We start from the raw sequence: 26,328 nt of genomic DNA, 5'->3' as shown, positions 1-26,328 counted from the left end.
AAAAACCCAACTTCAAAACTTGTATTTATTTGTTGATGTTTCCAAAAAAAGCTCTTGATTTTCGAAAACTAAATCTGAAACGTAGTTTATTTAACATGGGAATGTAAGCACACTTCTAAGTGAATATAAATGTGAAAACCACCAAATTTCAGTTTATTTAACAAACTATTAACTTCAAGCAAGCGTCGGATATACTATTGAACCGAAAGGTACCGGTAATCAACTTACTTAACATATTTGTTATCAAATAAATCATTAAATATTTAGAAAACTCAAATTACCGATATCAGAATATAACAATATTGCAAAAAACCAATCTTTATTTGAAGATCAAACTGGTTCCGCATTCCAATTACTAAATACTTAACCTTGCCTTATGAGCGTCGCTCATGAAAAACGGGACTTAACTCAGATTAGTCCACGATCCAAAGGCCAATCACGGACGAGAAATTCCGCAGTAACTTGATTTTTGTTAACAAGAGACTTCCTTTAACCTAAACATTCCATAAAAGCTGAAATAGTCGTCCCCGATTAGCCTGTGTGGCCTGCACAGGCTATACCGGGACGACACTTTACGAACATGCATTTAGCTCTGTTTTCTCAAGGTATAGAAAACATAAGGAGTAATTATTCTACACTAGTCAAACATGACATATTTTGTGCTTTATTTTCATGAATCTAAAAATGGCTTGTATAATAGACAAAATAATATTCAATTAGAAGACCCTCTGTACTAATTGTAATATCACATTTTAAATGTCTATCATTTAAGTAATAAATACCATTACAATCGTTTATTATAGTATACGCTCGGAATTTCAACGTATATCATATTAATACATTCCTTTTTCAATATGTTATAGCTCTTGACAAAGGTAATAAGAATAAATGATGATTAATGGGTAAACACATGTTAGGTTTAAGTAACCCCGCCCAGCCTGGAAAAACTGTCCTACCACAGATCTTACTATTGAGTTAGTCAAACAAATGTTATTTACTTGTTATTATTGTTTTGTTACAAAGGTGGTTTGGTTTTGACCACGTACTCTTCTAATGAATGCTCGATGGTTTTATTGATATGTTGTGAATAATGTTTTCTTTGAAAAATATTTTATTTTTCATTCCATTATAACAAAAACCACAACACATATTGGTCTCCTATGAATCATGTATTGGCCATGTGACATAAAGCGAAAATAATAAACACAAATGCACAGTCCTTACAACCTCAATGATGTACCGTAATGCAAAAAACAACATATTAATTTACAATTTGAAGCTATAAATAGCGTGTTTCTAAATGAAAAAGGGGATACAACACAGCGATTTCAAAAACAAATATAAACACAACAAACAAACATATTATAAAGTGTTCAAGATATTTCAACCACATACTAATAGGGTGTATAATAGACTGGCTATATAAAACATACTGAATTGAAAACCAACTTCAATGAAAAATATAATACTGAAACTATCACAATCCATGAAAAATCGAAAAATTACAACCGAGTTGCATCATACTGAATTATGATATACAACATCTTAATGACAACATGTCATTGTCCTTGTTTGGTTTCAATCACAACAAATTTGTAAAAATCAACAACATTGCAAACGTCATAGAGAACTCACATCCACAAAATAGATAGAATCATACAGAAATATTAATCAGACCGTTGGCTTACAATATAATGTATGAACTATTTTAATTGTATCACATGTTACACCTTGCTTTCAAAGTAATTTTACCATTACGAATATTTTTCTTAAAAATGGGTTGTGAAGCTTTTTGGAGCATTTTGTTGGCTTTTTTTTGTAAAACTGAATTTCATGACGTTAACATAAATGTCAATTTTCTGTAATTATTTGATATCTGACATTGGTTGTTATTACGAAGCATAATTTATTAAACTCGTCCAGGAAATACGTCTTTTAAGCTTCCGCAGAAACACAATTCCTGAACTCGTTAAATAAAATATTGGATGAAATGACAACACGTGTCAGATCTTATAATAAAGAAACAAAATCATTATATACACACGCATAACGTGTTGTTACACACAAACTGATAACGCTTACGCATGCTGATTGAAATGTTCACTGTAATGTATTGATTTCTGATACAAAATATTTGAGGAAAATCAGTGATAACAATGATGAAGGATACATTCTTATCATACATTCAATTAAAATACAAAATATTTTATTTGAATTCGAAATAACTTTTCTTAGGTCTCTATTAAATACTAATAAAATAATACTAATTATATTGTAAATAACAGTTATACACAAAACAGAACATTACACATAGAATGCTTAAGATAAACAAGAGATGTGTTTGTCAGAAACACAATGCCTCCTTCTGCGCCACTTTGAAGCCATATATTTGACCTTTGACCTTGAAGGATGACTTTGACCTTTCACCACTCAAAATGTGCAGCTCCATGAGATACAAATTCATGCCAAATATCAAATTGCTATCTGAAGCGACATAGAAGTTATCAATCTCTTGCACGACGGTTACATTACATTCACCTCTGTGTTGGGCTCAGAACGGACTATTGTTATGAAAGCGTCTCATTCATGTCATGATCGAACCAAGCGTTCATCATTGAGGTTACAGTATACTAAACAATCTCTTGCACGACGGTTACATTGCATTCACTGCATTAAAGAAAACCATCTCATACCATGATATCTTATATCAGTCTTAATGCATTATTATAAAATTGATATGGTTTTTTGTTGTTAAGAAACCAACATACATACACAAGTCGAAGCAATTCCTAACGTCACTCAATAAACATTATGTTCAATTATTTACATATGTAAAGTGCGTGGAATGATTCCATCTGCGTAAATGGGCAATAAAATAGTTCCAAAAAGTTGCATTAAAACTCGCAAGTATTTGCACGATTTATCGTACATTTAAAAGTCATATTTCTTAATTTAATGCATGCGATCTTAAATATCCAATCAAATATACATTGAATGCGTTTGTTCGGTTTTAGCTATTTTATAGACAAAATGGCGTGCTGAGCCTTTCGCAGAGTTGTATGTGAGAGCAAGGAACGACAACTCTGCGTGGAGATTGAGAAGTTATGAGCATTTTTCAAAACCTAAACGCAAAGTTTTACGGTAATACAGACGGACGGACGGTCCGATCACTATACTAGTATGCGCTTCTTCGGGTGCATAAAACTTCATTCAACATATTAATCTGATGCTTTTCTGTATTTTTAGGGTAATAAAAACGATAATTCAATTATTATTACCAATAACAATGAAAAATATCGAGAATTGACTCTGATATACTGTGAAATCAAATCGTTGTTTGGTGTCATGACATTATTATCCAAGAAAAATTATCCATTTTAAATCTTTTAAAATGAATATAAATATTGGAAAAGCAAACACAAATGTGTTGGGTAAGATTATCGATTTTTTTTTTTTACTTGTGCTTATGTAAAACAATATATAATATTTTCACTCATGGCTGCGTCAGATGTGAAAATATCAAATGCTCTTATCAAGTCTGAATGAACATTGATAATTTACCGAAACCAGCAAATATCCTCCACACACTATTATTTTATGGTTGTAAATAGGGAGTGCATCACTTAAAAGCATTGCGGTCAACATTGCGTATTGGATATGGTGTCAGCCTGTCTACCGGGAGGTCACACGTTCGTTGATTCGATCCCCACTGTGGGAACGTTCTGACAACCTCCTAGAAGTGCTAAAGACACCAAGTATTGGTGGTTGTCCCAGGAAACGGACTCGAGGGCGTTTCAAATAAGCCTTAGGCTTTATATGCATTTCAGATAAAATCAATAGGTATAAACTTAACAACATAATAATATCACATATATATATATATATATATATATATATATATATATATATATATATATATATATATATATAACATATATATATATGTTAATAATCATAAATACATTCTCTCTTGTAGCACCGGCTTACTATTCTAATGTTACAAATCCAAACGCGACATAAATGCTTAGTTTTATTGTTTTTTATGACAACAAACCAATATTATGACCTAATTTGTGTTCATGTTTAAATTTCATGAAATTTATAACTCAAGACTCACAAATTATATGAGCTCTTATAAACGGCATGTTTCGATTTATCTGTATCATCAATCAATCAATCAATCAATCAATCAATCAATCAATCAATCAATCAATCAATCAATCAATCAATCAATCAATCAATCAATCAATCAATCAAATAATGGTTTTATTCGTTTAACTATGTTATAAAAATATTTTATGGGATATACATTGCTCGATTTGACGATATTCCTGGACCTTACACACCACGAGCAGATATTTTGCACTTTAAGTTCAACTAAATATAAATACACTAGCAATTAATACAAACTCTTATATCAAACCGGCGTAAAAGCTGGCAAACTGTCTTCAAACATCTGGGTGCAACCCCTTGTAGATTAAACTCGCAAGCGAAGACCCAAAACTGCGCCATGGCGTCAATCGTTCATCTGTTAAATTGTCCGCATTTACATTTTCAGCAACCTCTGGCCTCATAGTAGTAATACTTTTCTGGACATTGTTGTTTTTGGTCTGATCTTTGGTCAAATCTTTAGGATGGTCATTCAGTTGTTCAAAGTACTCATTCATGCCATTTATCTCAGCTCGCGTGGTATAACCTGTGGTAGGAATACCATCCGCTGATATAATTTCCTCATCGGAATTCACAGCGCTACCACTTTCTTCAGAATTTGACATAAAACTTGCCAAATCCTCGGTTTTACAATCCTTTCTATAACTAGGAATCCCAAAGGCATTTGCCTTGCCTCCTTTCTTCATAATACTTTTGAGTTCAGCATCGTCTCGAAGGATCCTCATTTCCGGTATCCTCGCATCTTCCAGAGAGTGGTCGATTCGTTGCTGCGTTGCTTCAACGTTAGCAGTACTTTCTGTTGACACTTCTGGAGCTGAAGGTAATAGTGAAGCAGTTTGGGAATAGACACCCGAGAAACATTCCCGTATATTCTCAACATGTTCTTGGGTGATTTCCGTTTCGAACTTGTTTTTTACTGCTTCCGATCTTAACGAAAGTTGAATCGTACTGTCAACATTGGACGAATCTTTATGTTCATCATCTGTTATTGGCGATTTACGTGTGGTCTCACTTGAATCAAATCCAGCGCGAGTTGGATTATTGTCCATAAATGTCACACTGCCTTTTGGGTTGTCAAAGTGTTTAAGCGTAGTCTCGCTGGAATCAAAACCAGTTGCTTGTGGTTTATCTGGAACATATTCGAAACTTCCTTCGGTAATTCTTAAACTTTCTTGTTTTTCTATGCCAACTTCATTATTCGTCAGTGTTTGCCTGAATTCAGCGTTTTCCTGGTTATTAATAATTTTACTTGCATTAGACTCTGGTAGAGATGAACTATTCTCCTCTTGTTCAATATTTTTCTTTTCTGTAAAATCGGAATCGGAATCTTCATTGTCTGTATCAGATATCGCTGTATTCAAAAGTTCTGTAAAAGACATCGCTCTATTCAAATCGTTTTTCTCTTCAATAACGGTGCTAGTACTCTGTGACCTATACATCTTAAAAGATTCCATCGATGGTTCTTTATCACCAACGTTTTGTGCAGCTTGATTACCTTGTAGGTTGTTTGGAAATTCCGACATGGCAGGAGCGGAATGGGCTGACGGTGAACTCCTATCATACTCAACCCTGAACGACTGATGCTGGTAAACAGGCTGTTGTTGCAATGAATAGAGACCTTGCTGAGGCCCTTGTGACATGGACCAGGTGGGCCTAGGCAAACCAACATTTGAAGCTCCTGGATATGAAGCAGACATACCATTATATTGGGAGTTTGGAACCGTATCCCTGCCTGGTACATAAAGCTCGCGAGGAGTCTGATTCTGGTATCCTGGTGAAGCATAACTATTTGGGTATCTATTGCTACCATATGGAGCCTCATTCCTGTCTGTTTCGTTTGGCCTAAATGAGGCTTGGTTCTGCTGAATTGTTGAAGCATCGGCCATTTGTATTGCATGGTAATTGCCTAGGACATTTGAATAATTTGCTCCCACTGGCGGTAAATTAGCTGCCATTGGCTCTTGTGCTCTGTGAGACCATCCTGGATTGACACGATTGTGTTGCCCTGGTGCTGTAATATAAACATGATTAACATTAATCAGTGATATATATCATCGTTCAACTGTCTATGTATAAGAGCGAAACATTCGTATGCGTTGGAATCGAACATTCTAGGGTAACCGTGGGGAAATGGTTCAGCTTTCATTCATGATCCGTTGATCTCTGTCAAAATATCTGCCTAGTTGTCAAGAAAATATATAAAAATGTGTATCCGATTCCGTTTATAATGCTGTGATAGATGGATATGGATTGAAACTCCTACTTTAAAGGGATCTTTTCACGGTTTGGTAAATTGACAAAATTGAAAAAAGTTGATTCAGATTCGCAAATTTTCTGTTTAGTTATGATATTTGTGAGGAAACAGTATAACTGAACATTTTCCATGGTCTAATATAGCCATTATATGCATCTTTTGACGATTTAAAAACCTAAAAATTATAAAGCGTTGCAACGCGAAACGATTGAATAATTTGGAGAGTTCTGTTGTTGTCGTTTAAATTTGCGAAACTACGAAAATTGCTTATATAAGGTATAGAATACGCATCATATGTAAGCAAGGCAGGATAGCTCAGTTGGCTAATGCGTTTTTACTTCAGGATTCCGGGGGTCACTGGTTCGAGCCCTGCTGCGGGTTACTTTTTTTCCTTTTTTAAATTTTATTTTTGATTTTTTACTGGAGCTTTTAAAATTTAATGTTTACATTTATCAATATAAAGCATTTAATGACAAACTTCCAAACATGCAAAAATCTGTGAAAAGGCCCCTTTAAAATTAAATAATCATTTATTGATCAACAACGATCCTTAAACATAGGAAAAAAGTTGTCTCAGACATTTTTGTTATTTGAATATGACAGCGTGTAGTCAGGCGATCATGAAAATGAAGGTTACGGAACATCTACGGAAAATCGAACGTAGCTCGAGGCTGAAAAATATTATTAGGACTGGAAAGTGTTTGAATAAATAGCTATATTTGAATACCAAAATACTGAAGGAATCTCAAACAAAAATATACATACCAAAAATAAAAAATATAGTGTAACTTAACATATTTATATAAAAGTTGACGATAAATTTGAACCATTTCCTCACGTGTTTGATTACAAATTGTGTGGTAGATGATATGGCTTTCAGACTATTATCAGCATTAACGAGTTGAGAGGCCTTCTATGTACAATTTTATTTATTTTATATATGTGAATAATTTCTTTAGGGAAAATTTTTCTTGAAGGGAACTCATTGACAGCATAAAACGTATTACACTTCACAACTATATATGTATTTCACGTACATTTTTTGCATTCTTTAAATATTTATTAGTATAAGAAAATAATAAAATTGAATAAATATAGACATACATTTGATCAGAGGATTGAATACCAACGAGTATATTTTGATAGAATGATGTTATATTTAAAGAATAATATTTTGTACCGTGTTGTAGTTCATTAGCTAGATCTTCACATTTACACTGACGAAGGGCACTCGCAGCATTTTGTAAGCCATCTGGACGACACTTGAGAGCTTCGAACAGTTTCTGAGCTGCTAAGTTTCTGGATCCATTGTAACAAGTTTGAGAATTTCTTATAATATCCTGAAAATAATAAAAATACTTTAAAACAGCTAAAAAAGATAGCATAAGCATACACATTGAATATAAAGCGACATCCACTTGAAATAACACAGACATCAAATCAATAACATTTCACTAAACGTGTTACATAAACTTAGGTTTACAAGATTTTATACAAGTTGATATGCGTTTTGATTGAACAGATTAATTGTGAACAGCAAACAATAGAAACGATGACATAAGAGATGACAGTATTGTGTATGACCCATTATTTCTCCGTAGGTCAAAAAGTGTGTGACTGTTCTTAAACAACAGATGTTTGTGGGAATTGTTTAACTTTACTTGCAGCAAAGTTGTATCGTGTCCTTGACCTTTAATATTTGATTCGAAAATCATTTGAGGTCACATTAATTTATCCGATCCTAAAAATTCTCTGTATAATGACCTGAAAATAAAAATGCATATTCTTTTCCTCAAATACAACTAGTTTACCCATTTGCATAATCTTATTGCTAATCTTCTCAAAAAATAGTGCCAAAACAAATTTCCTGTAAACAAACTACTGTGACCTTGATCTTTAACCTGGTAACCTCAAAACCTGTTGGCATCTTCCCTTTCACTAACACAACCATTATTACAATTTACATGTTCATAGGTAAAAGCATTCTCACAATTTTGAGCAGAAACAAATGTACTGTAACAAACCACTGTGACATTGACCGTTGATCTTAAAATATATAGTCGTCTTTATTTCCTCCCAAGTAACCATAATACAACTTAACATGCCTGATGATTGTAGGTCAAAGCGTTCTCTAGATATTCTGCAAAAACATTTTGTCAATGGACTGAGCTATATTCTGACATATCGACCAAGCCATGGACAGGTGCAAAGCAATAACCCCTGATGGGTTTGGGGCATAAATGGTATTACCCCAAATACTGAAATAAAGTTCAAGTCTGTAAGATATCCTAAAAAATGGTGTACATGTAAAGAGATATGTTAATTATGTGATACGTATGCACAGTATTTTCTTTTGACAAACGTCAAACTTCAGTTGAATGTTACATCAACTTACATGGTTACCAGACCAACACATATTAATGATGCTTTTACAAATGGACTTAAGATTTGATTATGAAATATTTCAAGTGTATAATTGCATGACAAAATAAGTACTGATTGTACCATTTTAACTAGATAGAGAACCCCTGTATTGTCTATTAATGTCCAAACCTTATTTTCTCATAAAATATCTACATTCCAACATCCACTTTGACTCATTTCTCTTTGTATATTGAGGAATTCGATTTTGAAAAACAATCACACTTTTTGTCTGTCTGTACGGACACATCTACTAACCCTTGTATGCTCTGGCAGACATGTTATATATCCCAACATTTCACTTGGATCAACCCTTTCCACAAAGCGAAGATAAATGGCTTGAAACAATTTTCTATCCGACTCGTTCATTCTTTAAATTACTGAAAAAGAAAGTGCCATTTTACACGTAGATGTAACTACAATTTAGCATCCAATCACGAGTATTCAAACTCAAGATCTAGACCTGTCTCTGCCAAAGTCCGTCCACCCTTTGACAAAGCCAGCAAAACTGTAAAAGTATCATTGGTTACTTGACTGGCCAGAAAATTGGACTTAAGGTCTATAATTGGAATGCACCTAACCTTGTTGTAACTAGCGATTTTGGGACTTTCGCAGATATGGTGGAGATATTGGTGACTCATATATTTGTGTAAAATACAGAAAATCACCGTTTTCTGACATTTAACCTGAATACTAATAATGTCACTGTCCTATATGGAAGAGATTATATTATAATCTCGAAGACCTTTGTGAAACCATCCTTGGCCTTGTGACTTGAACCTTAGAGCTCTTGTAAACGTGTAAAGTATCGTCCAAACTGATCAAACTATTTATAGTGGTCAGCAATTTGATGATAACCCATATCTTCTTTTGTAAATAACTATTAAGGACTTTAAGCTAATTACAAATTACATTTCCTAACGTGGAATAAATATGTTGCATTTTTAGAAAGTCATTTAAACACTGCCTGTGCAGCAGCAGGGGTGGGTTAGGAACGTCCAGTTCCATTTAACACATCATATCTATCTAATAATTGTCTGTAGTTGTTTTTGCAAAGAATAGCAACAAAACAACAACAAAACACTATCTTTAATTGACAGGTAAATTACTAACCACTCGTCAGGTGTCAATCAAATTAGCTAGTAATCATAAAATACGAACTCATCTTTATATATAGCATAGTTTTACGGAAATATATTGGATTAAAGACATTTCATTATTTTTGTACCTTGTTTAAAAAAAATAAATATGTAGTATCACGGGCTTACAGTAACTAGAAGAGAACAACTTGTAAGTAAGGTACTAAACGTCAAGTTCATAATACTGTTTCATTTCACTCATACACTATTTTAATGCATGGTAACAGCTACTTCATGCTTTACGCATTACAAGAAACTTGAAAAGGGATCCCACAATCACTAAAATACGCTATGACTGTATACAGTGTTTTAACAGCGGAATTATTAAACCGCTGGGTTTCGACGATAAAGTCAAACTACAATTAGACGAGTTGCGTTAACAAAGTTGTTTGTTGAGACTTATTACACACAATTACAGTCGACGAGAATTCGATTTTGCAGCTTGTCAATGTACATAGTACATGTCGACTCATGTGTTACTGTAAATAATCGTTTAATACAAAACGAAAGTGAACATATTCAATTAATTTTTCTGTAATTATATTATTACAGATAACGTCACAGATGTCCATAGGATTAAAACTTTCCTGCAGATTTGTCTTGATATCAAATTAGTGTCTATACTTAATCCGATCACAAAAATGCTTTATAAAACGAAGTGTTTGCGCTTTAATTCTCACCGACATTTTAGTTATAATAACACCTAACAAGGTATCTTATTATCGTGTAATACAATGGAATTGACAAAGGTTTAATATTAATACTGCACATATATTTATTGGATGTGTATGTAATCCATACTATCTTACCTGTCTTTGTCAAGTCGTAAGAGGGCATGCTATATATAAAAAGATCTCAGCCAAATAATTCCGCATCTTTTTCGGACTTTGAAAGCGAAAGAGGAAGTACACATGTATATATTGTTTTATAGGACGAAGTGAGTAACCTGATAAGGTTTTCCCAAAGATTGAGTTTATACCTTTGGTTAAATATATATCACCGGGAATGTCGTGAAATTGTAACTAAAAAGTGTTTTACTTGAAAATAACAACAGCCAAATCGACAACAAACAAACAAACAACAACAACAACAACGTTGATACCGAAAGGAAATTTGCTGAGCCGGTTTAATTAAAGGACATTTGGTGCATGCATTAAATAACCATCATTTTCTTGCCTATGACCTGTAAATGACGGAAAATAAATGTTCATTTGAATACCGTAACAGAGCGTGTGCTTGAATACCATCATTATCACTGTTTTATCTTCGAAACGACTTTGTGTTTTAGGACGATTGTTTCTGAGATGATGAAAGTTTCACTTTATAAGTATTTGTTGGCATATTTACGGATCTGCGGTCCTTAGCTGACGCGAGTTGAACTAATGATTTGTTTGAACATTTCAGGATCTGCGGTCCTAAGCTTACGCGAGTTGTACTCATGATTTGTTGGCATATGTAAGGATCTGTGGTCCTCAAACGACGGGAGATTTACTAATGATTTCTTGAAATATTTATGGATCTGCAGTCCGTAGATGACGCATATTTTACCTTGACGTGTTAGAATATTCAAGGATCTATGGTCCTTACATGACTCGAATTCTACTCATGACTTGTAGGGTTTTAAGGACCCGAGGTCTTATGATGACGCGAATTTTACTGTTTCGTCTTCGTGATAAATTGTCAAATTTTGAATTGTATGTGGTCCTGAGATGTCGCGAGTTTTACTCTTTATTTTTCAGATTTTCAAGGATTTGTGGTCCTTCGATGATGCGAGTTTCATTCAAGATTTCTTGGAATATTTAAAGAATCGCGGTCTTTAGATGATGCGAGTGTTACTATTGTTTCGTCTGCTTAGTATTTTAATCGATGTTCAAATCTCAAGTCATTTGATGATGCGAGTTTTGCCGTTTCTTCCCCGCTTCTAATACAACGTTTTTTTTGTTCCGACCCGAAACATTTTATTTGGTAATCCAGGATGATTTTTCGATTGTGTTTTTATATGGTTGATTATAGTCGAATATAGTACATTTACGTATAAAACGAAATATATTTCGCAACGAGATTTGACAGTATCATTATTATTAATTAGAGAAATATCTTGAGTATAAATCAAGTAAGTTAACGAGAAAACGTTTGGTCAACCTAATTATTGTTTATTTTTGCAGATGTTAGTGGAAACAACAACTTTGTTTCCGTGAAAACGAAACCAATTTCAAAACTTGTATTTTTTTTGTTTATGTTTCCAAAAAAATGCTCTTGATTTTCGAAAAACAAAATCTGACACGTAGTTTATTAAACATGGGAATGTAAGCACACTTCTCAGTGAACATAAATGTGGAAACCACCAAATTTCAGTATTTTTAATAAACGACTAACTTCAAGCAAGCGTCGGATATACTATTGAACCGAAAGGTAATCAACTGACTTAAAATGTTTGTTCTCTAATAAATCATTAAATATTTAGAAAACTCGAAATTACCCATATCAGATTATAGCAATATTGGAAGAAACCAATCTTTATTTGAAGATTAAACTGGTTCCGCATTCCAATTACCAAATACTTAACCTTGCCTTATGAGCGTAACTCATGGAAACCGGGACTTAACTCAGATTAGTTCACGGTCCAAAGGCTAACCACGGACGAGAAATTCCGCAGTAACTGGATTTTCGTTGAACAGAGACTTTATTTAACCCAAACATTCCATTAAAGCTGAAATAGTCGTCCCCGGTTAGCCTATGCGGCCTGCACAGGCTATACCGGGACGACAGTTTACGAACATGCATTTAGCTCTGTTTTCTCAATGTATAAAAACATGAGTAATTATTCTACACTAGTCAGACATAACGTATTTTTTCCTTTATTTTCATGGATTTAAAAATGGCTTGTATTATATAGACACATTCATATTCTATTAGAAGTTCCTCTGTACTTATTGTAATATTACAGTTTAAATGTCTGTCATTTAAGTAATAAATACCATTACAATCGTTTATTATAATATACGCTCGGAATTTCAGCTTATATCATATTAATATATTCCTTTTTCAATATGTAATAGCTCTTGACAAAGGTAATAAGAATAAATGATGATTAAGGGGTAAACACATGTTTGGTTTAAGTTACCCCGCCTATCCTGGAAAAACTGTCCTACAACAGAACTAACTATTGAGTTAGTCAAACAAATATTATTTAATTGCTTATATTCGTTTGTTACAAAGGTGGTTTGGTTTTGACCACGTATTCTTCTAATGAATGCTCGATTGTTTTATTGATATGTTATGAATAATGTTTTCTTTAAAAAATATATTCCATTATAACAAAAACAATAACACATATTGGTCTCCTTTGACTCATGTATTGGCCATTAGACATAAAGCGAAAATAATAAACACAAATACAAAGTCCTTACAACCTCAATGATGTACCGTTATGCAAAAAACAACATATTAATTTACAATTTGAAGCTATAAATAGCGTGTTTCTAAATGAAAAAGGGGATACAACACAGCGATTTCAAAAAAAATATCAACACAACAAAGAAACATATTATAAAGTGTTCGAGATATTTCAACCAAATACTAATAGGCTGTATAAAAGACTGGCTATATAAAATATACTGAATTCAAAACCAACTTCAATGAAAAAAATAATACTGGAACGATCAAAATCCATGAAAATGAAATAATTACAAGCGAGTTGCATGATACGGAATAATGATATACAAAATCTTAATGGCAACATGTAATTGTTCTTGTTGGCTTTCAATCACAACAAATGTGTAAAATTCAAAAACATTGCAAACGTCTTTGAGAGCTCACATCGGTCAAAAGTCCACAAAATAGATAGAATCATACAGGAATATCATTCAGACCGTTTGCTTTCAATATAATGTATGAAATATTTTAATTGTATCACATGTTACACCTTGTTTTCTAAGTAATGTTACCATCACGTATATTTGTTTTAAAAATGGGTTATGTAGCCTTTTGGAGCATTTTGTTGGCTTTTTTGGAATACTGACGAATCATGTTGTCCATTTTGTTGAAATGAGGTTGAAACGTCAACTGACGTCAAGCTTTGTAAAGCAACTTTCCGGGTTTTCATGACGTTAACATAAATGTTAATTGTGTGTGCTAATTTGATATCTGACATTAGTTGTCATTCCAAAGCATCATTTATTAAACTCGTCTGGGAAATATGTCTGTTAGACCTGTTAGACTTCCTTAAAAACACAATTCCTGAATAAGTTGAATACAATGTGGTATGAAATGACAACACGTGTAAGATCTAAAAATCATGGAACAAAATCCTGATATACACACTCAACATGTGTTGTAACACACATACTGATAACTCTTAGGCATTCTGATTAAAATGCTCGTTGTGATGTATTGCTTTCTCATAATTATATTTCAAAAAATTGATGATAACAATCATGAAGTATACATTTTTATCATACATTAAATTAAAATACAAATATTTAATTTTAATTCAAAATAACTTTTCTGAGGTTTGTATTAAAAGCTAATAAACTAAAACTTATTAGATTGTATACAACAGTAACAAACAAAACAGAACATTATACCTAAATAAATTCATCATATCAATCTGATGCTTTTCAATGCTTTTAGGGTAATACAAACGATAATTCGCTGGTAATTACCAATAACAATTAAAGATATCGAGAACTGACTCTGATTTACAGTGAAATGAAATCGTTGTTTGGCGTCATGATGTAATTATCCAAGGAAAATTATCCAGTTTAAATCTTTTAAAATGTATATAAATGTTGGAAAAGAGATTATAAATTTTTATGCACTCGTGTTATATAATGTTAAAATATTTTCACTCATGGCTGCGTCAGATGTGAAAATATCAAATGCTCTTATCAAGTCTTAATGAAAATTGATAATCTATTGAAACCAGCAAATATCCTCTATATAGTACTATTATATGGTTGTAAACAGGTAGTGCACTAATCAACAAGATTGAGGTCACCATTGCGTAGTGGATATGGTGTCGGTATATCGACCGGGAGGTCAAAAATTCGATCACCACTGTGGGAGCGTTCTGACCAGCTCCCCAATAGACACCAAGTATTGGTTCTTGTCCCAGGAAACAGACTCGATGGCGTTTTAAATAAGTCATAGGCTATCGATGCAATCGAGCTTAAATAAATAGTTATAAGCTTAACAACATAGTAATATCACAGATATATATACTAATCTTAATAATCATAAATACATTTTCTTTTGTATCAACGGGTTACTATTCTAATGTGACAAATCCAAACGCGACAGGAATGCTTAGTTTAATTGTTTTTATGTCAACAAATAGTACAACCCAATTTGTGTTCATGCTTAAATTTCATGAAATGTATAACCCAAGACGCGCAAATTATATGAGCCTTTACAAACGGCCTGCTTCAATTTATCTGTATCATGTTAATAATTGTTTTATTAGTTTAATTATGTTATAAAACAAGGGCTGTTTGTAAAACATGCATGCCCCACATATGGGCTCTCAGTTGTAGTGACAGCCATTTTGTAAATATGTTTTTTGTCACTGTCACCTTTACCTTTGACCTAGTGACCTGAAAATCAATAGGGGTCATCTGCGAGTCATGATCAATGTACCTATGAAGTTTCATGATCCTAGCCATAAGCTTTCTTGAGTTATCATTAGGAAACCATTTTACTATTTCGGGTCACTGTGACCTTGACCTTTGACCTAGTGACCTGAAAATTAATAGGGGTCATCTGCCAGTCATGATCAATGTACCTATCAAGTTTCATGATCCTAGGCATAAGCGTTCTTGAGTTAGTAGTAGTAGTAGTAGTAGTAGTAGTAGTAGTAGTAGTAGTAGTAGTAGTAGTAGTAGTAGTAGCAGTAGTAGTAGAAGTAGTAGCAGTAGTAGTAGCAGCAGCAGCAGCAGCAGCAGCAGCAGTAGTAGTAGTAGTATGCATTACAAAAATGATGTTAGCCTTACATTTGGTAAAATTTAATTATATTACAAGGGAGGCAAATCTGTAACAATAAATTTAAACTTATTGCATTTGTTTCCCCTGTAGTGAATTACCTCCCCTGTCCTGCTTATATTTATACTAATCAACAAAATTAAACATTAACACAATATTTAATATACAAAATATACAAAAAATCTCATATTCTGATAATATTTTTACTGATCCACTGTATTTTACTAAAAGGATGATGTTTCATTGGACTGATAATTATAGATTTAGGATTACAGACCAGTTGCTTCAGTAATATTGTTCAGAGTGTGCCCTGTTGGCCGCGTATGCATTCTTGAATTATCATTCAAAAACCATTTTAGTATTTCGAGTCACCGTGACCTTGACCTTTGACCTAGTGACCTCAAAATCAATAGGGTTCATCTGCGAGTCATGATCAATGTACCTATGAAGTTTCATGATCCTAGGCCCAAGCGTTCTTGAGTTATCATCCGGAAACCACCTGGTGGACGGACGTACCGACACCTGGTGGACGTACCGACCTACCGACATGAGCAAAGCAATATACCCCCTCTTCTTCGAAGGGGGGCATAAATATTAAAATGGGATACACATTCTTCGATTTGACGATATTCCTGGTCCTTACACACCACGAGCTGATATTTTGCACTGAATGTTCAACTAGATATATATAAACTAGCAATTAATACAAACTCTTATATCAAACCAGCGTGAAAGCTGGTAAACTGTCTTCAAACATCTGGGTGCAAGACCTTGTAGGTAAAACTCACAAGCGAAGACCCAAAACTGATCCATGACGTAAATCTTTCATCTGTTGAATTCTCCGCATTTACATTTTCAGCAAGCTCTGGCCTTATTGCAGTCATACTTTTCTTGTTGTTTTTGGTCTGATCTTTGGTCAAATCTTTAGGATGGTCATTCAGTTTTTCGGTATTACCTTCTGTAGTAGGAAAACCATCCGCTGAAATAATGCCCTCATCTGAATTCACAGCATTACTACTTTCTTCAGAATCTGAAACAAAACTTGCCCCATCCTCGGTTTTACCATCCATTATATAACTAGAAATCCCAAAGATATTTGCCTTTTCCTTCTTCCTCATTATACTTTTAAGTTCAGAATCGTCTCGAAGGATCCTCATTTCCGGTATCCTCGCATCTTCAAGAGATTGGTCGATTGGTTGCGTCACTTCAACGATAGCGGTTCTTTTTATTGACACTTCTGGAGCTGAAGGCAATAGTGAAGAAGTTTGGGAATAGACATCTGAGAAACATTCCCGTCGTATATTCTCAACATTTTCTTGGGTGATTTCTGTTTCAAAGTTGTTTTTAACAGCTTCCGATCTTAACGAACGTTTAATCGTACTTTCAACGTTGGACGAATCTGTATGTTCATATTTTTTTATTGGAGATTTAAGTGTGGTCTCACTTGAATCAAATCCAGCATGAGTTGCATTATTGTCTTTATTGTTTACACTTCTTTTGGAATTGTCAAACTCTTTAACCATAGTCTCGCTGGAATCAAAACCAGTTGCTTGTGGTTTAACTGGAACATATTCGAAACTTCCTTCGGTCATTCTAAAACTTACTTTCTTTTCTATGTCAACCTCATTATTCGTCAGTGTATGTCTGTATTCAGCGTTTTCCTGGGTATTAATAATTTTGCTTGCATCACTCTCTGGTAGAGATGAACTATTCTCTTCTTGTTCTATATTTTTCTTCACTGTAAAATCGTAATCTGAATCTTCATTTTCTGTATCAGATTTATCCAAATCGTTTTTCTGTGAAAAGGGTGTATTAACTCTCCTAATTGTAGTGAATCCTGTCCTAGATGGTTCTTTACTACCAAAGCCGTGTGCAGGTTGATCACCTTGTGGGTATCTTTGAAATTCCGACATGGTAGGAGCTGAATGGTTTGACGGTGCATTCCTATCATACAAAATCATGACCGGCTGATGCTGGTAATAAGGCTGTTGTTGCAACTCATTAACATCAAGCGGAGGCTGTTGTGACATGGACCATGTGGGTCCCGGCAAACCAACATTTGAGGCTCCTGGATATGTAGCAGACATGTTAAGAGTTTGGAAGTTTGGAACCGTGTCCCTGCCTGGTACATATGGGTAGCTATTGCTACCATCTGGGATGTTTGGAGCACCATTCCTGAATGATGCGTTTTGCCTTAATGAAGCTGGAATTCCTTGGTTACTATGTTGAACATTTGGATCATTGGCTCCGAAGACATTAGCTACCGATTTTTCTAGAAGGCTGTGACACCGTTGTGGAGAGTGAAAGTGGTGGTGTGCTGATGCTGAAATGTAACAAGAGCTTGTCACAGTAGTGCCAAATCCACGCCGAAATATGTTTGCTTGTGTGACAACATTTGTTTTAGAGAGTAGAATAATATTTGTAAAACATGGCACCCGAGTCATCTATTCATATTTCAAGTATCAATTAGTTACATAGTGTTGGAGTTATGCCGTAAAGAATAAAATAAATGGAAATTAAAGAAAGGGAGGTAATTAAACAATAAGACTATGAACAGTTACTGTTCTTCATCACTGTATTTTTCCTCAAACTCATCTATTCATTTTACAGTGAATACTTCAATGTTCAAATTAAAATATTATTGTCAAATAAGATAAAGGGAGATATTAAAAACTGAAAAGCTAAAATATTTACAATGAAATTAAATAAAATATATTTTAAAATTATAAATAAATAAAATCAATAAATAAAAAAATACAAAAAAAATACAGGGAGATAATTCAAAAATGACTGCCAAAAGAGTTTTGGTTCATGTTCACTGCACTTCTCCTAGTTGCCATCTGTTTATATTTCTAGTTCCAAGTAAATCCCTTCAGTAGATTTAGAGTTATGCTCTGGACAAAAATTTACTTTGAAATTAAATAAAAGGAGATAATTCAAAGACTAAGGTAGATAGAGTTGTGGTTCTTAGTCACTGCACTTCTCCTACTTGCCATCTGTTTATATTTCAAGTTTCAAGTAAATCCCTTCAGTAGATTTAGAATTATGCTCCGGACAAAAGTTTACTTTGACATTATATAAAAGGGAAGATAATTAAAAAACTAAGGTTTATAGAGTTAAGGTTCTTGGTCACTGCACTTATCCTAGTTGCCATCTATTTATATTCTAAGTTTAAAGTAAATCCATTCAATAGATTTGGAGTTATGCTCTGGACAAAGTTTCGGACGGACGCACAGACGGACGGGACCAATTACTATATTCCCACGCTTTTCGGAGAAAAAGTAGCGATAGTGTGGTTATCTCCGTCTTCCGTCCGTCTGTCCTGGCCACTATCTCATCCTACACTATAAGCACTAGAACCTTGAAACTTACATACATTGAAGCTATGAGCATATGTGCGACGCTGTACTATTTTGAATTTTGATCTGACCCCTGGGTCAAAAGTTATGGGAGTTGGGATGGGGCTGAGTCAGAGAGTTTCACTCATTTTTGTATGTTATTTTACATTAACTTCTTCATTTCTACACCGATTAACTTCAAATGGATACTGAACATCTCTTATGACAATACGGTCAATCTCAACTATGCATGGCCCCATAACCAACCCTGGGGAGCCCTGCCCACATAGACCACGCCCAGCCAAAATTGCCTTTTACAATAATTTCTTTATTTCTACACCGATTCACTTCAAATAGATACTGAACCTCTCTTATGACAATACAGTCAATCTCGACTATGCATGGCCCCATTACCAACCCTGGGGCGCCCTGCCCACATAGACCACACCCACCCAAAATTGCCATTTACTATAATTTCTTTACCAAATCACTTCAAATCGATACTGAACTTCTCTTATGACAATACGGTCAATCTCAACTATGCATGGCCCCATTACCAACCCTGGGGCAGCCCCCCCCCCCACATAGGCCACACCCACCCAAAATTGCCTTTTACTATAATTCTTCATTTCTACACCGATTCACTTCTAATTGATACTGAACTTCTCTTATGACAATACGGTCAATCTCAACTACCGCTATGCATGGCCCCATTACCAACCCTGGGGCGCCCCACCCACATAGGCCAAACCCACCCAAAATTGGCTTTTACTATAACTTCTTCATTTCTACACAAATTCACTTCTAATTGATACCGAACTTCTCTTATGACAATACGGTCAATCTCAACTATGCATGGCCCCATTACCAAACCTGGGGCGCTCCGCCCACATAGACCACACCCACCCAAAATTGCCTTTAACTATAACTTCTTCATTTCTACACTGATTCACTTCTAATTGATACCAAACTTCTCTTATGACAATACGGTCAATCTCAACTATTCATGGCCCCATTACCAACCCTGGGGCGCCCCTGGGTCAAACATGCGGCGTGGGGATACTTGTTGGCCTCTGCTGCGCCATTTCTAGTTTCCATTGTATTGGGCCTACTGATTGCGTCGTGCCTTTGACAAAAACCACTCCAGAAGTGCTGAACAGTTAAATGTTTTTCCATATTTTGTAAAAGTTTTAATTTATGTGTTGTAAATTAATGACTCTAATTACGACGATCTTTTTCATGATTTCCGGTTTACATTTGAAAGTATGTATTTTTTATTCCAGGCAGATATTATGATTACACATAATTGTGTTAGTTTGTTTTTGGTTCATTAGTAAGTTTAACCAATGTTGTTTAAGACGCTTATTGAGGGAAAAAATATATAAATAATTAAAGATAAACATGAACAAGAGTTTAGTTTTTGTATAAACAAACTATTTATAGAAAAAGAACATGCGCATAGTAACAAACCTAAGCAATCGATCAGAAGGGTTGATATTATGAGAAGTTTTTGTTGTTATGTCCAAGAATACACATATGAATATACATACATAAACTTATATAACTTTATTAATTTTTATATACATATTTTTTTTAATTAAAGTATAATTATTCACAAAAATGTTGTAGGATTAAGTATTGGCAAGTATGATACGATAGAATGGCATGACAGTCTGATAATGATAGTCAAGTATTCTACCTTGAGATGCACCTTCCTGCGGTTCTATCTCATTAGCAAGGTCGTCATGGCCACACTGACGAAGAGCATATGCAGCTTGTTTTAAACCATCTGGACGACATTTTAGAGCTGCAAACAGTGTCTGAGCTGACAAGAGTTTGGAGCCATTGTGAGCAGTTTGGGAATTTTTCACAGTATCCTGAATATAACAAATACTATAAATTATTATGACATCTACACTAGATAGATAGTATACAAATATTTTAACATAAGGAAACATAATTCTAAAACAAAAAGGAATTTAATATATTAACTAGAAATGGCGCGGCAGAGGCCGACACGTATCCCCACGCCGCATGTTTGACCCAGGGGCGCCCCAGGGTTGGTAATGGGGCCATGCATAATTGAGATTGACTGGATTGTCATATTGTCATTATAGAAGTTCAGTATCAATTAGAAGTGAATCTGTGTAGAAAGGAAGAAATTATAGTAAAAGGCAATTTTGGGTGGGTGTGGTCTATGTGGGCAGGGCGCCCCAGGGTTGGTAATGGGGCCATGCATAGTTGAGATTGACCGTATTGTCATAAGAGAGGTTCAGTATCCAATTTGAAGTAAATCAGTGTTGAAATGAAGAAGTTAATGTAAAATAACCTAAAAAAATGAGTGAAAATCTCTGGCCCGGCCCCATCCCAACCCCCATAACTTTTGACCCACAGGTCAGATCAAAATTCCAAATAGTGCAGGGTCGCACATATGCTCATAGCTACCTTGTGTGTAAGTTTCAAGGCTCTAGAGCTAAAAGTGTAGGAGGAGATAATGGCCAGGACGGACGGACAGACTGATAACCGGACAGACGGCGGAGATAACCACAATATCCCCACGCTTTTCAAAAAGCGTGGGGATAATAACTATTAAATACAGAGTTCAATGTTATTCAAACTTAAGATGACAAGTCATTTTTAAAGGTTGGATAAGGGAGTATGGCTTTTAAAAATTCATTTTGCACAGAAAAAAGTAAAAAATGCGATGACAGATTGAGCATGTGCCTATATAATTTCTCCATAAGTTAAAAGTCTGGTGACTGTTGTGAACAACAAGATGTTTGTAAACCGCGTATAACCCCACTTGCAGCAAACATGTCTTTTATCCTTGACCTAAAATCTCTGATTCCAAAACAATAACAAGCCCAAGCAGCACACTAATGAGTTGCGTTCTGAGAAAACTGGGCATAATGCATGTGCGTAAAGTGTCGTCCCAGATTAGCCTGTGCAGTCTGCACAGGCTAAACAGGGACGAAACTTTCAGCCTAAATTTGATTTTTGCTAAGAGACTTCATTTATACAAAAAATGTCACAAAAGCGGAAAGTGTTGTCCCTGATAAGCCTGTGCATACTGCACAGGCTAATCTGGGACAAAACTTTACGCACATGCATTATGCCCACTTTTCTCAGCACACTCATTCATATGATCCTATGAATTATCTATGTATTGTGTAGAAGCTTCTTTGATAAATTGACTTTGGATTTCATTTCATTATGAAACATTTCAAAGTGAATAAATAATGGCAATATAAAGGTAAGGCCTGTATAATCTTTATTTGATAGAGGACTCCTATATTGTCATTTGATTGTAAAACTCTCGAACCCTTGTTTCCTCGTAAAATATTGACAACCATATATACTATATTCATTTTTGACTAATTTTGTTCATTTTCAGTTGGTCGCGCTAGCGAGCAACTAATGTAGTGAGTTTTGCATGTCAGTCTGCTGTTAAGTACGCTAGGCGGTGTGCCGTTGTTTTGGAAACTCAATATTGGCCAATGAGAGTGCACATTTTGCATAAGCGACAGTGAAAAAAAAGCATATAACTGTATAATGTGAATTTGGAAGGCATCAAACTTGGAATGGGCATCATTTTGGTGATTTTCTCTTTCAAAACTGTTGATTTCATGTTCTGAATATATTTTTGTTACATTCAGTCTACACTTTAAGTAAAACATTTTTCATTCACAATCATTGTATTTATTATTATTTTAACATTATGTTGTAAACTGTGTACATGCACAAAAAACATTCTATAAAACATCCAGTTTTGTAATAAAATCATTTTAAATCATGCAATACATATGCAAGAGTCTAATTTACTTGTTATTTGTCAAAATTAATAAATACTACAGGTTAAACTGCAGCCAAGGCATTGTTGAAAAATCACATTTTATTCCAAGATTGAAGTCTTATTCAACTTCTCTTAATACTGTGTTCACCTTTTTTCTGCTTGCAGGTTTTTTTTTCCACTTTTTGGGAAGATAGCCCATGGCTTTGGAATTGGGAATTTTATCGGCATTTTCATGAAATTGGGAAAATAAATTCATTAGCCTTTTTTCCACACGAAAAGTCCACTGATTAGGGAAATACTACATTTTATATAACCCTTTAAAATCATTCAAATTAAAAGAACAAAATCCTATAATACTTTGTTAGATGTAATTGAATTAAAATTGAGATAAAATACACATGAGATTTCTTTCTAAAAAAAAAAAAAAAAAAAAAAATTTTTTTTTTTTTTTTTTTTTTTGGAAATTGGGAATTTTTTGCCACATTTTGGGAAAAAAGTATACTTTTTGGGATTGGGAACATAGCCGAATTTCAGCTATAAAATCGGGCGAAAAAAAACCCTGGCTTGTAAATACAAAATCTACTTACCCTTGTATGCTCTGTCAGACATGTAATATACCCCAACATTTCTACTGAATCAACCCTCTCTGCAAAGCGAACTTGAATGGCTTGAAACCGTTTCCTGTCACGGTCGTCCATCTGAAATTACTGAAAAGGATAATGCCATTTTACACATCTATGAATCTACAATGAAGCATGGGTGTTCATACTCCCCGTACAATGAGTGATAACACTTTCCACCTAGAATGAATTTACCATTATAAAAGACTTCCTGTTAACAAAACAATCCATATAAGAAGAAAGTATCGTTGCTGATTAGCCTGGGCAGATACTAATCCATTAAGCATGGTTTTCACAGAACGAGGATCATTTTAACTTAATATGGCCTGTCTACAGGCTGATCATTTTCAAAGTCTATCATAAGATTAAAAAACAAGAGCTGTCACCATAGGATGACTTATGCCCCCTATAAACGATTGGTTGAAGTTATGAGCTCTTTTTCGAAACCTAAACACAGATTTCGAAACCTAAACGCGGACCCTTAGTTCAAGGTCAAGGTCACAGGGGTCAAAATTTGTGTGCGTATGGAAAGGCCTTGTCCATATACACATGCATGCCAAATATGAAACTGCTATCTGAAGCGACATAGAAGTTATGAGCATTTTTCGGAATCTAAACGCAAAGTGTGACGGACAGACGGACGGACAGTCCGATCACTATATGCCCTCCTTCTGGGGCATAAAAATGTCTTAGAATATCAAAATAAATCAGAAAGCTACATAATCTAGAGAGCGAACACCATGCTAAATCCTTGAAATGCACTAAGTGACCCCGTGACCTAATTTTTGACCCGGCATGACCCATATTTGAACTTGACCTAGATATTGTCATGGTACAACTTCTGACCAAGTTTGGTAAAGATCAGATGAAAACTACTTCAATTAGAGAGCCGACACCATGCTAAATCCTTGAAATGCACTAAGTGACCCCGTGACCTAGTTTTTGACCCAGCATGACCCATATTCGAACTTGACCTAGATATTGTCTAGATACAACTTCTGACCAAGTTTGGTAAAGATGGGATAAAAATTATTTGAATTAGAGAGCGGATACGAAAGTGTGACAGACAGACAGACAGACAGACAGACAGACTGACAGACGGACAGTGCGAAAACTATATACCCCCTTTTCTTCGAAAGGGGGCATGAAAATCAAGTTTCTTTAACTGTCTTTGATATGTACTTTAAATAATGTTTGTCAAATAAGAAGTAATCACTGTAAATTATAAAGCACTTATAATGTAAAAGAATATAATAAGTTTGAGTGGATTGGACTCATTGAAAAAGATGAAAACGTGTGAATTGCTGAAAAAAAGATAAGTCAGTTATTATGAAAGTAATTGAACCATTTAAAAGAGCACAATCATAATGCAATTGAAGTATTTCATTCCATTGTAAGTTTGACAATTATTTAGTAAAAATAGTTTATTTTGATACCACACTATTTATTATTTTTAACTATATAGGCTTGTTGCATATTAAAGAGTCAAGACCTTGAAATAACAATTGCTTTTTTTTGTTAATATTTAAGTCAGTGAATTGTAAATTGCGTACCTGACTATTCCTGAAATATATTACTTTAAAGGCACACTTTATAATCAGTTTGGAAAAATGACAATTAAAAAATGTCATAGAATCAAAAAAGAATGAATGCATTATGTACATTTCAAGAATATTAACACTATTTACTAAGACATTTTTTCAATAATAGGAATAATAGGAAGTATGTATTGAGTTTCGTTAATTTAGAGAAAAAAACAAAGACATAGCGTTCAAATAACCATTAATATTAAAAAACCTGTATGATCTTTGTTCTTGTTATTATAATCCTTCAAAAACTATTTGGAATATTATCAATTTTCTATAAAGTTAAATAAAAGTTTTCCAAATAAAAAAATTCTGTGTGCAAGTACCTTTAAATAGGATGGGTGGAACTGATGGAAATCTCATATATAAACTGCTGCCATGATAAAATTCCCAAGCATGATTTACATAATGGAAATTCAAACAGTAATATGATAAATCATAGTGATGTCATAATCAATTATAAACAAGAAAAACAAACAAAAACAACACTTCTAAATTGACAATCGAGAGTGACTTTTCATTTTTTTTTTATTAAAGCAGCTCTATTTAAATTGCACATGTCAGCCACATACAAGGGGTTAAAGACCATATGGCAAAACATTTAACGTTTTTTAATCTGTTATAAAAGTAAAACTGTCATATAATTTATTTATTACAACCTTATATTATTCTTTTATAGGGATTGCACTCTTTAACTATTTTCAATGATTAAACGAATCAGAAACCTTAATGACACACTGCGTCACCATGGTAAATACGAAGCTGTTCAACACACGTGAAATGGAATATACCCGAAACAAGTATGTCCGAAAATAACATCAGTGATTAAAATGTATAGTTTTTGGATGTCACGGGCCTTTGTCATGTTCAGTTGATGAACACGATATACCTGCAGTGTTGAAGTAAAGGGCCAAAAGTATTCACGGAACGAAAACTTCCTTCTTACAGCTGTTGATTAGTTCCACTGTTGTTATCTTGTTGTTGTTGTTCAATGGGAAAATATCTTTATCTGTAAATTGGTAGGTCGG

General features: G+C 34.2%; 2 protein-coding genes and 1 long non-coding RNA gene across 10 annotated transcripts in view; all 3 read right to left on the bottom strand.

Annotated features, from left to right (window-relative positions):
* LOC127857556 (uncharacterized) overlaps nucleotides 1-10,900 on the bottom strand; it is a 43,507-nt gene extending 32,607 nt beyond the window's left edge. The window contains exons 1-4 of one of the 3 annotated variants that reach the window (XM_052393997.1): nucleotides 10,794-10,900; nucleotides 9,104-9,225; nucleotides 7,605-7,764; nucleotides 4,697-6,181 (exon numbers count right to left, since the gene is read on the bottom strand). In XM_052393997.1, coding sequence (XP_052249957.1) covers nucleotides 4,697-6,181; nucleotides 7,605-7,764; nucleotides 9,104-9,214 — 1,756 coding nt within the window. In that variant the 5' untranslated portion in view covers nucleotides 9,215-9,225; nucleotides 10,794-10,900. Of the gene's footprint in view, nucleotides 1-4,410; nucleotides 6,182-7,604; nucleotides 7,765-9,103; nucleotides 9,226-10,793 lie in introns of all 3 variants that reach the window. The other 2 variants (XM_052393998.1, XM_052393999.1) reach the window with 2 other exon arrangements.
* LOC127857559 (uncharacterized) overlaps nucleotides 1-26,328 on the bottom strand; it is a 62,157-nt gene that overhangs the window by 32,607 nt on the left and 3,222 nt on the right. The gene's annotated exons all lie outside the window — the stretch shown is intronic.
* Nucleotides 649-26,328, bottom strand: LOC127857558 (uncharacterized). Of its 2 annotated transcripts, none has more exons than XM_052394003.1 (5): nucleotides 26,190-26,328; nucleotides 23,682-23,801; nucleotides 21,001-21,178; nucleotides 13,398-18,286; nucleotides 649-1,227 (listed from the first exon to the last, which is right to left on the bottom strand). In XM_052394003.1, exons 2-4 carry the CDS (start codon nucleotides 23,790-23,792, stop codon nucleotides 16,713-16,715), a joined length of 1,863 nt encoding a protein of 620 aa, XP_052249963.1. In that variant the 5' UTR covers nucleotides 23,793-23,801; nucleotides 26,190-26,328; the 3' UTR covers nucleotides 649-1,227; nucleotides 13,398-16,712. The 2 variants fall into 2 exon arrangements, with proteins under 2 accessions (XP_052249963.1, XP_052249964.1); XM_052394004.1 differs by having other exon boundaries at nucleotides 23,682-23,792.

The sequence above is a fragment of the Dreissena polymorpha genome, chromosome 14 (assembly GCF_020536995.1).
Source record: "Dreissena polymorpha isolate Duluth1 chromosome 14, UMN_Dpol_1.0, whole genome shotgun sequence".
In the NCBI taxonomy this organism is placed as follows: Eukaryota; Metazoa; Mollusca; class Bivalvia; order Myida; family Dreissenidae; genus Dreissena; species Dreissena polymorpha.
The sequence above is the reverse complement of the archived record's forward strand: the minus strand, read 5'-3'. Positions and strand labels throughout refer to the sequence as shown.

Bases quoted from the DNA above. Each gene is read 5' to 3' on its own strand.
- LOC127857558 (XM_052394003.1), bottom strand. From the start codon at position 23,792: ATGGACGACCGTGACAGGAAACGGTTTCAAGCCATTCAAGTTCGCTTT. The intron at 21,179-23,681 runs GTAAGTAGATTT...TGTTATATTCAG, and splicing joins GTCTGACAGAGCATACAAGG to GATACTGTGAAAAATTCCCA. The intron at 18,287-21,000 runs GTAGAATACTTG...GTTACATTTCAG, and splicing joins GCAGGAAGGTGCATCTCAAG to CATCAGCACACCACCACTTT.